The 15,685-nt window shown below is 42.8% G+C and overlaps 1 protein-coding gene across 1 annotated transcript in view; it reads left to right on the forward strand.

The window, feature by feature from the left end:
* Positions 1-15,206, forward strand: part of l(3)80Fg (dnaJ homolog subfamily C member 16 l(3)80Fg) — a 28,741-nt gene extending 13,535 nt beyond the window's left edge. The window contains exons 8-13 of the mRNA XM_037433492.2: positions 82-250; positions 1,671-1,930; positions 3,980-4,054; positions 8,383-8,544; positions 12,292-12,496; positions 14,670-15,206. Coding sequence (XP_037289389.2) covers positions 82-250; positions 1,671-1,930; positions 3,980-4,054; positions 8,383-8,544; positions 12,292-12,496; positions 14,670-14,906 — 1,108 coding nt within the window. The 3' untranslated portion in view covers positions 14,907-15,206. The remainder of the gene's footprint in view (positions 1-81; positions 251-1,670; positions 1,931-3,979; positions 4,055-8,382; positions 8,545-12,291; positions 12,497-14,669) is intronic.
* Positions 15,207-15,685: the final 479 nt, after the last annotated feature.

The raw sequence follows: 15,685 nt of genomic DNA on the forward strand, positions 1-15,685 counted from the left end.
TGACTGTAGTCATTCCATGACTGATAGAAGTAGTGAATAGGTGACACTTCTTGATATATATTTTTTGGTTTTGACCCGCAGGTTTATGTTTGTGTACAAGGAAAAACAAAAAGAGTTTGTGAATACCCTGAGCTCAGGTGAGGATTCGCCCGAAGACCCTATCCTTCATATGGTAATTTTGTGGAGGAAAGACCACAACTTAGTCCAATACCAGTGGATTGATGCACCGTGGCTTGATGAGCCCCAGAAGGTGAGACCCTAGTTGGGGTGTTTAGTGTAATTTCGAAAAGTGTCCATGCCTTCTTAAAAGTGTCTTTAAAAAATTTTTTTTGGGTTGCTGGCACAGTTATCAGATAGCACTTTTCCCATTCATTGTGAAATGTTATCATGACTAGCATTGAATAAGCACTTTCAAAGTGACGCTCCAACACTAGAATTTATCTAAAAGCACTGGTAAGAGTAAGGAGGCTGACAAATGATTTGAGCTAGTGTTGTGAACTGGCCAATAACCTTTCTCTTATTGCTTTCATTAGTATCCACATGCATTCTTCCTTCTCCCCGCTAGAGGATCACTCAATTACCACAGTGGTCATTTGCCGGTGCCCTCAAAATGTGCTGGCCGTCTGAAAATGATGCCGTTGTTAAGCTGCTCCTAAATCTAGGTGTTCCCTCATACAAAATACCACCACACTGCCACTTTTTTCATAGGTGTTTGCAACAAGCTGATGCTCTGATGAGCATTGTAGTACCATTTAGAATTCCAGAAAATTGAAAGTTCAGTCGAGCCTGCTTATAACAACATATAAGTGCATGAAAATTTCATTCTAACCAATAATGGTTATTACTGGGTTGGAGGGTGGCGGTTATTTTTATTTTACAGTGATAACAGTGATACTGCTGGTGCGCCTCTCCTCCTTCTAGCTGTGGATTGTTTTACTCATTGAAGCCAAAAAGTGGATATCATTTCATGAGTAGGTCACTTTGGGCACACAGCTTTGCATTCTATGCTTACATGACTCCAGCAGTTGATGCCCCCCCACACACACACTGAAAACCAGCCCACATTAGGAAGCATGGACGAGTTGGTGATGATTAATCTCTGACAGCTCAGCACTGAAGAGACGAACGAGGATAGAGAAGAACATAGCACAGTGCTCGTGTTGTGTCGTTCCTATTGTGTTCTTTCACCTTGTTCTCGTCTGTGTACACACGGCATGTTCGTCATTGTAATCAATGTCGAACTAGGAGTACTCACTGTTATTGCCCGATTGACAAGCCTGGCACTGTGCTCCCTCATAACACCAAGGGCACGTAATGCTGCAGGCAGGAAGTGCAGACTTAGATGCCACAGTTAGGGGGTAGATAAGGGCCTGGAAGATAACATTCGGGTTTTCACTCAATTATAGTTGACATCCACAAACTACAATTAAGAGCCTTTAATAAACCAGTGCCACCCAGCAGCCGCTGATTTCAACAAACCCTTTCCTTAAGCTGCTGAGGTAGGGATTCTCTGGGCTTGGTAAATGTGCCGTGTCAAGGGCCGTCATAAGCAGCTGAATTTCAATTTCATGTCACAGTTATGGCTCTAAACTCCGTTATGTTCCCCAAGTGTTTGTATACACACTTCTTACCTTGTGGCTAGCTGTTACAAGGGACTTTTTTGTGCACAGCTGAACGAGAGCAAACAGGAGCTGGAGAACGCGCTGTCACGGCTGCTGCACTCGTCAGAGGCCCTCCCGCACGATGCCCGTCTGGGCGTGCTTGTGGACGAGCACGCCCGTGGCCTGCTGGGTCGTATTCTGCGCCGCCTTGTGCTCATGGGGGATGCATTGCGGGACCACCTGACACGCTATGAAGTCCTGCCCGCCCTCTCTGTGGCGCTCTCCTTTGGCTTCATCGTGCTCGTCGGCTACTTCATGTCCTACCTAGTGTGAGGAACATGGTCTTATTGCTTTATCGCACTGGCAGCATATGGTGCCAACTATGTGCTTTTTTGTGTACCGTACTAATGCCACATATTATACTCTCACCATGCAAGACAGAAGTTAAAGTGGATATTGCGAATTTAGGCTTGTCGGTGAAGTGTTACGAATTCAATGGTGCACGTAAATGACCCAGAAACAGAAAGGGAACACTCCATAGGGCTGATCGTGGCTTGAAGTGATGAAAAATTGGTGAAAAGTAATGTTACTGGCAGCAAAATTTTGATAAGTTGTCCTGTGGAACATTAGCTCCAGTGAAACTCCTTGTTAATAGTTTTCTGTCGCTGTCACCATGTCACTGATTTTTAAGGTCCTACTGCTAAACATTTCTTGCACCATGTGTTACAGTAAGAAAAAAAAAACATCAATCAGCTGTTTGTGCAGTGTAAGGAAAATGTACCTACTGCCCTTTGGTCAAACCTACCAAATGTTGCGTCCTTACATGTTACAGATAAGCCGGTCCACCTCAGGCAGCATCATCAGTTTACTTTTACATTTTCATTGAAGCAATATTGTTCTGCTATTTAGTCTGATCCTTGCATAGCCACTCTAAGAAGCACAATAAAAGTGAAAAAATGTGGAAATTTAGTAAAAAGAAGTGGTTGGAAACGGGGTGAGAAAACTTGGCTAGAAAATTCCAGGCTGATTAGAGCGATTTCTGATGGAGGTAGCTGGTGTGTATGTCAAGAAGTGCTGTACAAATCAATGTGCCCACATCCGTGAAACATTTGGTGAGCGTAGAATTCATCAGCATTAAATAGAGTGCCATAGATTGAGCTAAGAGGTGGTAATGTATATAAAAGAAAACTGCAGAGTATTCATAACATTGAACCTTGATTACACAGTATTAAATTAGCAGAAGGAAAGGGTTACTTTTAAGTTCCACAAAAATCAATTTGCAAGCTTTAAAGAAAGATGTTATAGAGTGCTTTTTGGAAAGTTGCCAATCTAGGGCTTGATTATACCGTTGGTTTTAAACAAGCCTGTGCAGAAATACTCAGCAAAGTAATACAGAATACACATCAAAATTAAATGAATTGAGAGCCTAGAATACAGATACTGAGGTTCAGTTGTTCTTAATGTAACAGGATATTTCGAAAATACTTTTGCAGAAGGACTGAAAAACTATCTTGAAAAACAAATACAGATACCACAATAGTTTTTTGTTTTTTTTCAAGGGTGCTGATGCTCCACAAAGACATTGATAAGTTCTGAATAATATGGTTACTAATGCTGCAGTGCATTGAAAATCTCTCAAGTTAAAAATATAGCTCAAATCCTTAACATAGACTAGCTAATCAAAAAAAGGTACATATTTATTAAAAACACAAAGTATGCTTTGATGGCAAAGTTATTTAATTGCACTTAAGCACCAGCAGCTTCTCAAGTAGACTGTCTTTTAGAAAGCCTCAACACAAAAACTCGCGAACTTGCGAAATGGCTCCTCACCCCCCAAAATTACAAAGTCTTTACCAGCTTTGAAACAGTTGACTTTTGTGAGAAGAGGCCGACAATATTGCCTACGGGATGCCAACGTAAGCGGCAATGGTTGCTTTCTCACATGGGTCACTCTGCACGTATGAGCAACCCTTCACCACCCACAATGGGTTGCCAACCAACATAGTACCTTTGCTTGGTTTGGTGCAGAGAGTGTTGCCCTTCTAGTGCAAACACATCCACTCATTACCAACGAAAGAAGTAACGAGATACCCATATCCTGCAAAGTATCATGATATAATCTATGCATGGTAAGATTATTCCACTGCTGAGATACGTTTTTAATGCATCTGTATACAGAAGTACAGATACTCAAAAGTATCTCTAATATGAGATCACGATATTTGTGTATTGCTATAGTGCTCAGCTCTGGTTTTTAATAAGGAACTTGTGAGACTACACATAGTTCAAGGGGTTCATGTAAAAGGCTATAATAATGTAAGCAGCAGCATTTTCATAAACATCATGTGCAGGTCGATTTTTGCGCCCTTTCTTTGCAGGCAAATGGAAGAAAAAAGTATCCAGGAGCGCTATAGACGAGAAGGAAGAGTGCCTCCCTCAGCAGCGAAACCCAAGTGAGTCAGTGCAGCTACGTACTATGTTGAAGCTGTTTGATGTGGATTCGAGTAGCATAGAGAAAAAGACATCTGATATGTGCAGTTTTGATCTCTGTTGATATCAATTTACATCAAAATTTTCAAGGTCTACACTGAAAGAAGATGCTGTTAAATTTAGTTGCACAGTCCAGCAGGCCCGTGAAGTGGCGAAGAAGCAAGGCCTTGACGTCCCGACATGACAGACCTGAGTGCGGGTCACTAATTTGCCAGACAATCAAAGTTTTTTCCACCACCACCATCATTAAAGAACCACAAGTACTTGAAGTTTCTGGAGTCATTCAGTACAGCGTCCCTAATAATCCTATCATGATTTTGGGATGTTAAACCCAAACAATTATTATGATTATATGAAACAAGGTGAAATTACACAACTAAGTAATGTGATGTGGAATGGCATAAAATGTGTAACAATAAATTTAATATAAATTTTTATGAATATAGAAAGAAAACTTCTTGAAATTTCTTTGACTAGAGTATTTTGTGACCACAAGCTGCTGTAAATCAGCATCGGTTTCCTCCTTATTATGGAATGTTATGTAGCACAGTTCAATAAACACTCGGGATGGACGTCAGTGCTAACATTTTCTGAATGTTACTTGCATATATGTGCTTTGTGTTGTCCTGTCAGCCTGTAATGAAGCCATTAACCTGTTTGGGGAAAGGTTTTCCAAGCTTCTCTTATCTGTAAATCTATCTGCATGTACCTGACAACTAAATCTTTTCCTTTGGCTTCTTCATGCTGTACCACAGCAGTGCCATCTTTGTTGTTCAAACAAGAAATAAGAACCTGCACTAAGGTCTGACAGGTGGAGACATGTTAAGAAACGCACCTCTCATTGGGCCCTCCCCAAGCTGGGCCTGGGACCCTTTGCAGGTTTGTTGACGTTGAGGTGCATGGCTATAAAATGTGGTCACCAGAAATAAAGGGGGCCCGGAGAACCCCTGAGTGTCGGGAGTTTGCCGGCCCTGTCCGCTCTCCCCTTAGCTTGCCGTGCACCGTCAAAGTTGGCATATTGGCACTAGCTGCTAGACGAACCCCCACTGATCCAGTGGTTCCCGTTTGAGTTTGCGTAAGCCCCCCATGATAGGACCAGTGTACTTGTGTACGGGCACTGGTTTTCTTATAGAATTGATATAACAGACTCCAGAGGAAATGCTGGACTGACAAAGCTATAGCCACACAAGCAGCGACATGTTGGTATGTTGTCATTGTTGCCATTACTGTAGAGAGGAAGAAGATTATGTGCCGCAGTGGGTCACGCCCTTAGCGAGAGGAGCCAAGTGCGAGCGTTTGCCCCGATTGCTGTGATTCCTGGGTCCATTGCTGGGTAATACGACAGACACAAAAGTTGTCGGGCCACCTCCTCGCGCACATATCGTTTGATTTCCGACATGATTGTGTTGTGGTCTCCACCTAGGGTCAATGCCGCAAGAGTTTCGTCAGTAGCCGCTGGCCGCCGTGTCATGACCCGTTGCTTGCGCAATTCCTCGAAGCTCTGGCAAAGAGTGGTGAGTTCGGACATGGTATGAGGGCCCTTGGCCAGCAGCATATGGAAGGCGTCGTCGTCTATCCCCTTCAAGGTGTGCTTGATCTTGTCTGCTTCGATCATTGAAGGGTCAAGGCGCTTGCACAAGTCGAGCACATCCTCGATGTAGCTTGTGAAGCCTTCCCCCTGAGGTTGTGCGCGTCCCCGTAGACGCTGTTCGGCACAGAGCTTGCGTACCTCGGGGCGATCGAATACATCGGTAATGCGTAGCTTAAAAGCACCCCAAGTGGCGAATTCCGAGTGGTGGTTGTTAAACCAGAGACTCGCTACTTCTTTCAGGTAGAAGGGTACATATTGCAGCTTCAATGTGTCGTCCCACTTGTTGCTTGCGCCTACCTTTTCAAATGTCGACAGCCAATCTTCTACGTCTTGCTCATCGGTACCGTCGGAAAAAGGTGGATCGCGCACCCATAGCGCAGTGGGCACGATGACCATCGGAGGCTGGATCGTACCTTGCTGGGTGTTTTCTTCAGCCATTTCTGGGATGGCAGGTAGTTTCCTGTTGCGGAGTTCCAGGTTGAAATACCCAGCACCTCCACCACTCTGAAACGGGGTTTATTGGCGCAAGTAGTGAACAGCAGGTCTATTGATGCGGAAAGCGGGCGGCAGCAACGGACCCAGGAATCACAGCACTAGGGGCAAACGCTCGCGCTTGGCTCCTCTCGCTAAAGGCGTGACCCACTGCGGAACATAATCTTCTTCCTCTCTACATTACAATATATTACATAAGTACTAAATGTATTGGAGAGAAATTTTAGCTGCCCTGAATATAGAAAACACTCCAGTTCTTAAAATGTAAATCAAGCCTGTTCGTGTATTGTAAATTAATAGAAATTGAAATCGCTTGATGTTTATATTGAATACCTCTAAGAAGGATCCAGCGTCTATGCGATTTAGTGTACTCTGAAATGAGTGTTCGCAGGTTTGTTTACTAGATGGTGGCACCATCCTTGAACCAGATAAACATTCGAGAGTGTAGCCGTGTGGCCGATTGTAACGGCTTGCCTGCTCATCAGGTGCTTCGTGTCTCGTCGTCAGAGTTCTTTTTTTTTTTGTTGCCATTGCCCAACGTCTCAACTTCATGCAACGGTCGTAACTGCGATGAAGCAGAGTGCCATGAAACAGAAAAAAAAATGCAAGAGTTGATTGCAGCATGCAGAGGCGAATGCGAGTGAGACGTCGCCTGAAAGTCGAGTATCGTTCCATCATGACTGTACCCGTGCAGTTACAGGTTCTTATGCATAGGCCCTATGGGGAGCTTCCCATCTGGAGTATGTTATGTATATTAACTCTATGGGTTTTCCAGATGAGGCCCAACAAGCCCAACTTATGTGCGATGATGCACTATTACCTCTGCTGACCTTGTCGGATCTAAAGCAGCGTGGTCTATACCAAAGCAACAATGTGTCCTCTCCGAGTTACTCATTCTCCTCGTCGCAACTGGGGGTGCTTCTTGTAGTCGTGACAACACAGTGATAATGCCATGGAGAATTTTTTCCAACTATGACTGAGAACATACTTGTACAAGCAGCTGACACAGCAGCAGAACAGATGATTTACTTGTCTAGTATGTGTGAATGATACATGCATGTATGGATGTCAATACAGTCAACTGATGATTTTTGCTTATTCATGCAACAGAAAAATCTCATTAATTTGAACCAGAAGGAACTATAAAATTGTTCGAGTTCAAATTCAAATTTAAATGTTCAAATTAGCAGGTGGGCGTTTAAATAAACGAACATCACATCACGCTGCGCGGGCACAACCTAAAGAAGCCACCTCTGAACACGTTATCGCGAGTAAGGCTATACTACACGCTTGTCGCACGTGATTTCATAAATTGAGTTTAATCAATCAATCAATCAATCTATGAAACTTTATTTTCATGAATAGATATATGCAATTACAGGGATTATTTGGACCGATAGCCTAAAGTGGCTAGTGGACGGTCCAATCCAATGTGCAACACAAAAAAGTGTACAGGTCAGCTTTGAGGTAACAAACAAAAGCAATCATATAAATACAGATAACACAGTAATAGATTTTTTCCTGCACACATGCATATTTATTAGCTTGCAGCTAGTTTTCTATACATAGGCACTTATTAAAAAAATACAATGAAAATCGAATCACAAACGCTTACATGACCTTGACTCCACAGAAAAAATGATTTGCATGCCCTGCTGTAATTAAAACATATAGCTCCAAGAGTGAACACGGCTAAATGCTTGATGAATGATACACGAAAAACAAGGTCTGACGTGCATTCTCTTTAGAATTAAGTGAGCCAATGTTGAAATATATATGACGCTATTAATACTGCGAAGCACGTTTATTTACATGGCAGCACTAATGCAGTCAGAATAGAAGTAGAGCAATTTTCATTTGCTTGTGTTTATTCTGTCTAGACTGCATGAGCATCACTTGCAGCTTGTCCAAAAGCTTTAGCGCAGTATCTGAATTTCCTCATCTGCTGAGAAAATGCTGCTGTTTCGTTGCTTTGCATCTTTACAAAAGTTGGTTTAGTTTTGTTTTCAGCACATTGTGGTCATTCAGGGCTGTCTTCTATGAGGGGCTTGAATTATCCATTGTCATTGCCGATGCATTGGAATTATCCGGAGCTACTCTCATAGAAATACTCAGGGATATGCTGGGACCGTGGTGTCAGTTCAAATTAACTGCAAGTTCGAAACAAGTGAATTCGAGTTAACAAGCTTTTACTGTATTTGCTTGCAGGCCTGAGTGCAAGCTTACTATTCACGAGCTCAGAGGAGAAACCTACAATGGGCTTGTAAGACTTTTGAAGCCGGGCTGCCGAACTGTTGTCTTACTGGTTGACCAAGAATCCAAGCCCAAGCTGCTGCCACAGTTCTTTCGCGCCGTATTTCCATACCGCAAGTGAGTATAGACTGCAAAGCATGTGTGTACAGAGCCATGATTCAACGGTAGAACCACTTTATTATTTGCAGACGTTTTTTCAGTTTTAAATAGAAGGGAAAAAAAAGAATGCTGCTTATTAGTAATAAATTACATAAGCAGCCCTGGAGAGAGAAAGAGAAATAACATTTATTTGTACCCGTCTGGAATGACGGAGGAGAAGGTTTTGACGCCTGCTCTCGTTATCCCCCTAGCCATCGGCACGGAATCGCTTGGGACTCGGCAGCGGTCAAAGCGAGACTGATGACTTGACATTATTTTTTGTCATCGTGGCTGTGTAGGATTTTACGTTTCTGCTTGAATAATTGTAGGAAAGGCAGGTTTATACATTGTGCACTAAACCTCCACTGTCAATACAGTGGCAACACATGGGGCTAAACACTTCTGGGTGCCATTTACTATGCAGCTAAGGGTTTGGAAATACCCCGGTTTGCGATCTTTACCTCATAAATTACTCTTTTTTGTCCAGCTGTTACTCGGAAACCTAAGTGCGCTAAACGTAGGCATCAAGACATACAACTATGTAAGGGACTTTCTCTCAGATCACAAATACACAGCATGGGAGGGCAGTCGCTCGAAAACAATAAATCAGAGAATAAAGAGATGTCACAAGGGTCCGTACTCTCTCCGACTCTTTATTATAGAAATTATCATGCTTCCTGAGAAGTCGGACATATTGGATAACCTACATCACACAATATACGTGGATGATGTGATGCTGTGGATTAACAGGAGTGGCGACGGGCAAATTGAAACCACACTTCAGGGGGCTATAGATATCATCAAACAATATTTCGAACCGATAGGGTTGAAATGCTCAACAGAAAAATCTGAGGCTCCTTTTCTGCCACCTAAAAAAGGAAAAGAAACAATCCACCCGAAAGGGTTTATGATATCACTTTACGAATGAATGGCAATGCTATTCCAACCTTAGACGATATTAGAATTGTAGGGCTGTGCATACAAGCAAATGGAAAAAGCACTGAAACTATCCGGAGAATGTGGGGATAAAGGAAGCCAATCTTTTGAGGTTGGTTCAAGCCTTCGTGATAAGCCATCTACTATACAATGCCCCTTATTTTAAATTATGTAAAGTAGAGGAAGATAAGATTGAAGCCATTAAGGAAAGGCATCGAAACTGCACTAGGGCTTCCCCTGAACACCTCTAGGGTAAAGAATTGGCTGGGTGTCTCCAATACTTTAACTGAGCTGATAGAAGCCGCCATGATGTCACAGCATCAAAGGCCTTCGAGAAGCAGAATCGGATAGAAAAATCATGAACCGCTTGGAGTTCTAGCACACGAAGTGTTCCAGAAAGACAGCATATCTAAATCAACTAGGGCCAGAGTCAAGTACACCAAAAAATATGCATCCGATGTTTCACAAAAGCAGACGCAAAGCAAGACCTAAAGCCCTGCAGGCGAGACTTGAAGGTCGATCCAGTGTGCTTTTACACGGACGCTGCAGAATACGAAAGAAGGGGAGAATACACAGCGGGAGTGGTCCATGAGAATGGGGACATGGTCTCGTGCTGCACCTCTAACAACACAATCTCCACAGAGGGAAGAGAACTTGCGATTGATCTGGCAGTAACACAAAAAGGCGCATGAGTGATTGTTAACGACTTACCAAGTCAGCCATTAAGAACTATGATATGGGCAGGATCTCTGCTGCTGCCACCAAAGTTCTGAGACAAGGACCAGTACCCGCAGTGCATATCTCACTGATATGGTCCCTGGCCCATCGAGGTCTGAAGGGGAATGAGAAGGCGCACACACTAGCTCGAAGGCTCACTTTTTGGTCGATCGCCGCTGACTCGCCCCCACGTTCGAGCAATCGCTTTCCACAGGAGACGAACTACAAACTTTCAGAGAAATCACCTAACAGCGCCTTGCTGAAACCTGTATTTACTGATACAGCCTGCAGCACCAAATCAGCTGGCTGCCTGTCGTAAGCATTCATGTCATTTTCCAGAAAATAGTTTCCTTTTCACTTCCAATAAAATGTATCCTTCATTACTGAAATTTTAGATGTGCATAGAGAACCTGATGGTTCACTTTCTTTCTTTTGTAGGCCCGTGTGCTCAGATTTGGGTGCACGTTGAAGAACACCAGGCGGTCAAAATTTCAGGAGCCCTCTACTACGGCGTCTCTCACAATCATATGGTGGTTTGGGTCGTTTAACCCCGCATATCAGTCAATCAATTAATCAGCCAATCAATCAATATCAGTCTATTCACTTTCTTGCTGCGGCAAGTGTGATGCAGCTACCATTGTGAGAACATTGAAAGAAGCTATGCATAGTTCTCGTGCACTTATTGGTTTGCTATTGATGGTGCTGATGTCCATGCAGTGGTCACAAAATGTTTTGTTTTTATCACTTGTCAGTGCTGTGTCTATGATTTGGCTCAGAGGTGTCCCTACTTGAAGCTACAAATCCTAAGACTGAGCCTTTTGAGACACATTATAGCTTGTAGGAGTTTTGGCGCTGTGGCTAGCCCGAGAACCTCTCAGAGAAAAGATGGGGACTGACTGAGAAACATGTTTACTGAGCTGAAGCTCGGCCATAGCAGTCCACTGCCAGCGGCTGTCGCGTGCCACAAGCGCACCCACGATCCTCATTGTTCTCTTCCTGCAATCAGCACGCTCGCAGCCACCGCTCCCATAAGCCTCATCATGTCCTTTAGGTAGCATATGAAAACTCTTGGTGATAATACTAGTGTATATATATTCTTTCTGGAATCAAGCAGGAAGCAGCTTCTGAAGCATACATACAGAGTAGCACCAAATCCATTCCTCATTAAAGCTTTCAAGCACTTTCTTGTCAATGAGGCATTGCTAAGGTACTGCAGCCTCGTCACCACTACTATGTGGCACACGAAATTACAGTGGGTTATTCCTGACCTCATCTACTCAGAAATACAGCTTCGTGGTGAAACATGAACACGTATCTGTTGTGAACTGTGCAGTCTTCTTGACCATCGCCGAAGTCCGCATCAGACACAGTGAGGCTTATCAAAGGAGTTCAGTGTATTTCAGTTCAGTGCAGCGAACTTTTTATGTGCAAATATTACAGAAGTGTTGAAAACATTGGAGCCACAAGTAGCTTGTTTTTTGACATTTCCTATTACCCATCAGGGGTTTGATATTGCTGTTTTGCTAGTGAATGCAACTTGCTGTGTTTCGCTTCAAATTTCAGACCGCGAGGCATGACAGCTCTGACTCATTTTTAAGACTCCTCAAGACTTCTTACATTCTGAAAACATTTATCAGCTTATCCTCATATGTCACTTTAAAAAACTAAAAAAACAATTTCTGTGGTTTTATTACATTTTCAGGACTTCCATATTTACACTTAATTTACATAAAGAGAATGAATGAAATGTCTTTGTTTAGTTCACTACCGTCCTGCCTTGTGGTGCTAATGACTAGTTTTAAATGGTTTATAATGTGAGACTGTGCTTGTCATAGAAGTTCTTGCTGTTGGGCTTCTTGATTCATACTGTGTACTTACCGTAAAACTATTGTCACTCAGCGCAAAATGACAAAAAAGGAGAAACTAGCAAGATTGCTCCTTTTCTCTCATATTGTTGCTGTGTTGCACTAAGTGGCTATAGTTTTATGGTCAATCGGCTGAGCTTGTCATTATTGTAGAAGTTTTTTTTCGGTGATACTGAGCCTTCTCTTGCTTTTTTCTGTGTGCTACCAGAAACAAGACTCTCATGTTCGCCATGCTCCTGCTGGAGAAGAATTTGGAGTGGTATCGCAAAATCCTCGCTCAGACACTGGCCATTCGACGGCCGCTCAACATCAATCCAAAGAACTGCATCGGTACTGTGTTATCCCTCAATGGGCACCGCAAGTACTTCTGCGTCTACCACGCCAAGCACCTAGAGCCAGCAGTGATCAAGAAGGTGGGTTGCATTTACCTTCAGTGATCGCATGTTGACCCATCTGGACAAGCATTGTTACAAGTAGGGACGTGCCAAAGGGTCAGGGCTAGTTAAATGGTTAATTATAGCAGCTTAATAAGATTACCATGCTTGAGGATGAATGAAAATAGAAGTGGGTAAGCTTTTCTGAGTGCTTTCTCAATAAGAGAGCCTAACTGACAAAGGCATCAGAAGATCTTTTGTGAGCACAGGAGTAGTAGCGTGGTTCATACTATGATTTGCATACAGTAGAAATCAATAAACAGGGCTTGTGCTTACAAACCCCTTTTATGTAAATGTTACTGATGATGCAGCATCTCTGCAGTGATTATTTCATTTTTGTGCATATAACCTTCATACTAGTAGCAGTCACTAAAGCATCAGCCAACAACAAAATTATGTTACATTAAAGGCATTTTTAGAATGCTGTACAGGCCTAAAAGGTTTCCCTTCAATCGCAGTTTTCTGAGTTTTCCAAATATATTAGCACGATTGTCATTGCTCCCCTGGTAGCGTTTGTGGCATCATTTTGTGTTATGGCATATTCACATGTAGATGCAGCAAACAGTTGTATGAGAAATTTAGACAATCCACACTCGCATGCGAACAAAGTTTTGTTCTTGCTGCCATATTTTTGCTCGAGCTTTCAAGTGGGACTGCATTTTATTGTCCACTGGCTATTTATGTAGTAGCAGCACTCCTAGTTTGTGCAAACCAGACATTAAGTCCCACACAGTGTTTTCTTGTTCTCCCTCACTTTCCATGTTTGTTTTCTTGCTTTGGAGCAAGCTGAAAGTAGAAAGACTTAGCTTGCCAAATAAAGTAAGCTGACTGCTTGAGCTTTGGTAGCGGTCATGTGAGGTAAATATAGTGGAACCGTGATTATACGACTTTCAGGAGACCACACAAAATTGTCGTATAATACGGGCATTATATAGTCGAAAAGTCTAAGAATACAGGCAGTGGCTCTCAGCTTTCCACAGGAAACTGGTACAGACCGCGTGAATTAGCCCACGAACTGACCTTGTGCTTCTCCAAGAAAGGTAGAATAAATTATTCTTGCCAATGGCAGCATTACTTAACTGAGGCAAGGACGAGAGAATTTCTATTCCCAACTTAAAAAAAAATTGAGTCCAATGCGCATCTTTCTCTCTATAAATACAGTCTGAAAATTGCCCGTGCGTGAAAACGAAACCAAAACCGCATTGCCAACAGCCTTCCGTCAAAAGAGTTAAACACAGTGTCATCACCAACACATAATGGCGACGGACCATGAGTTCACGAATTTGCGTAGGATGCCTTTGTGTGACTTATTGTAATTTGTTGCCTTATGAAACACAACTAGTGATGTCCCACTGTTATAATAAACATTTACATCAAGTGAAAATTATTTTGCACTGTGGAAATAGCTGCATAACACCCTTTTGCTTGCTCAAGTTTGTGACTGCAAGTGCCACAAACCAATGCAGATCAGCCAAATACCGACCAGGAAAAGTTTCCACAGACCGAAAACATGAAAATATCAGGATCTCAGAAATAAGCTCTTTGGCCAGCTGAAGCTACTCTGGATGGAGCTTCTAGTGACCATGCATACGCACGCGATTGAGGCATATGCAGAAGTGCATAAACTGCCAGGAGAGTAAATTTTCCATTTTAAGAGGACACCCTGTCTCAATGTTTCCTTTTATAATTGTCAATCGAGGGGACGCACATTCATATTTTGCACTTGTGAGTATTCATTCAATCGTCTATGTGAGTACAGGTGTTCTTTCTTTTTTACTTTGGAAGGAATCAGAAAGTCATAGTAAGATGTGGGTCCAGCGTTAAACTGCATTGTAAAATCTAGGTTTTTTATACATTATCGCCATGGAGATTTTGCTAGGACAAAAGCAATTCGTCATAAAAAGCGGGTCGTCTTGTAATTGGAGGATGTGTGATCAAAATTCAGCTTTGTTTAACTGTAACGGTTGAAATACTAGCTTACCTGCAGAAGTTCTTGCTAGGTAGCTCTGCTGCAGCAGCGATATTATAGCTGAGACTTCTTTTAAAAACTAGAGGCCTTTAGTACAATTCAGTTTGAAGTCTGAAACCCAGGTGTCATGGTTACGAACAACATGTCTTAAATTCACTCTGCTTTTGTGCCTGGGTTACGCAGAAGAAAGAGAGTGCTGGAGACTTTGTCGGATTGGAAGACTCGAGCAGCGGCTCCGAAACGAGTGACGTGGAATCGGGACGGCTACTCGCACGGTCTGAAGAGACCGACTCAGACATGTATGGCAGCATTCTCTTCGAGGAGCACCTGCTGGATGGGCTGCCGAACTGGCTCGACAGGTTGTTTGAAGGCACCACAAAACGTTACTACATCCAGTACTGGCCGGAGTGCATGAAGTAGCCAGCCCCAACCCACAAGCAGCAGTACCTGCACTTTTCTTTTTGTAGGGTTGTGCCCCCTTGTGCCATGCTTGCATAGTCCTTTTCTCTCTTTCCCACTAGCAAATATGGCTAACCTGTAGATAGTGACATGCATTTCAAGCTACAAACCACAGTGCCACATGTGGCTTGTTTCTCCACCCTACATGCTTTAAGTTGAACAGCAAAATGCTGTTTCACCACATTTAAAAGTATGACTGCATAAGTCGCGTTAAGAGCAGCACATTGTAACGGCCTTGATGTCCTCGTTTTTCTCCCTCCATGTATGACTAAAGATCAGCCTTGCTCTTTTGGTGTTTCAGGCTGCTGTTATGTGCAAGCATGGTGTAAGGTGAAAGTGCATAGTGCTTGCTCAGGCATGTTTCATGGAAGGAACTGCGTAAGACTGAAAGCCAGGTGAAATATGAAATGTTACCTATGAGGCATAACACACTGCAGAGAGTTTGGGTGTGTACTCTCTTGCTAAGTTAGCTAAACGTGTATGTTTACACAGTTCTCAGGCTGGTTTTGAGTAGGCATTTCATACCTGTTCACCAAGGCATATGAACTTTACAAATAGTTAGACCGTGAATGAGAATTGAAAAAAAAAAATACTATGTGCAGTTGTCTGTGCTGTCTGTACATAGCTTAAAACTTGTGGCTAGGCATTTAATCTTGCACATGAATTATCATTATGATGAGTTTTTACCTAATATGATTGTAAAATGTCTTAAAGGTGATGTTTGCGGTATTTTGTGTGCT

The sequence above is a fragment of the Rhipicephalus microplus genome, chromosome 3 (assembly GCF_043290135.1).
Source record: "Rhipicephalus microplus isolate Deutch F79 chromosome 3, USDA_Rmic, whole genome shotgun sequence".
Lineage (NCBI taxonomy): Eukaryota > Metazoa > Arthropoda > Arachnida > Ixodida > Ixodidae > Rhipicephalus > Rhipicephalus microplus.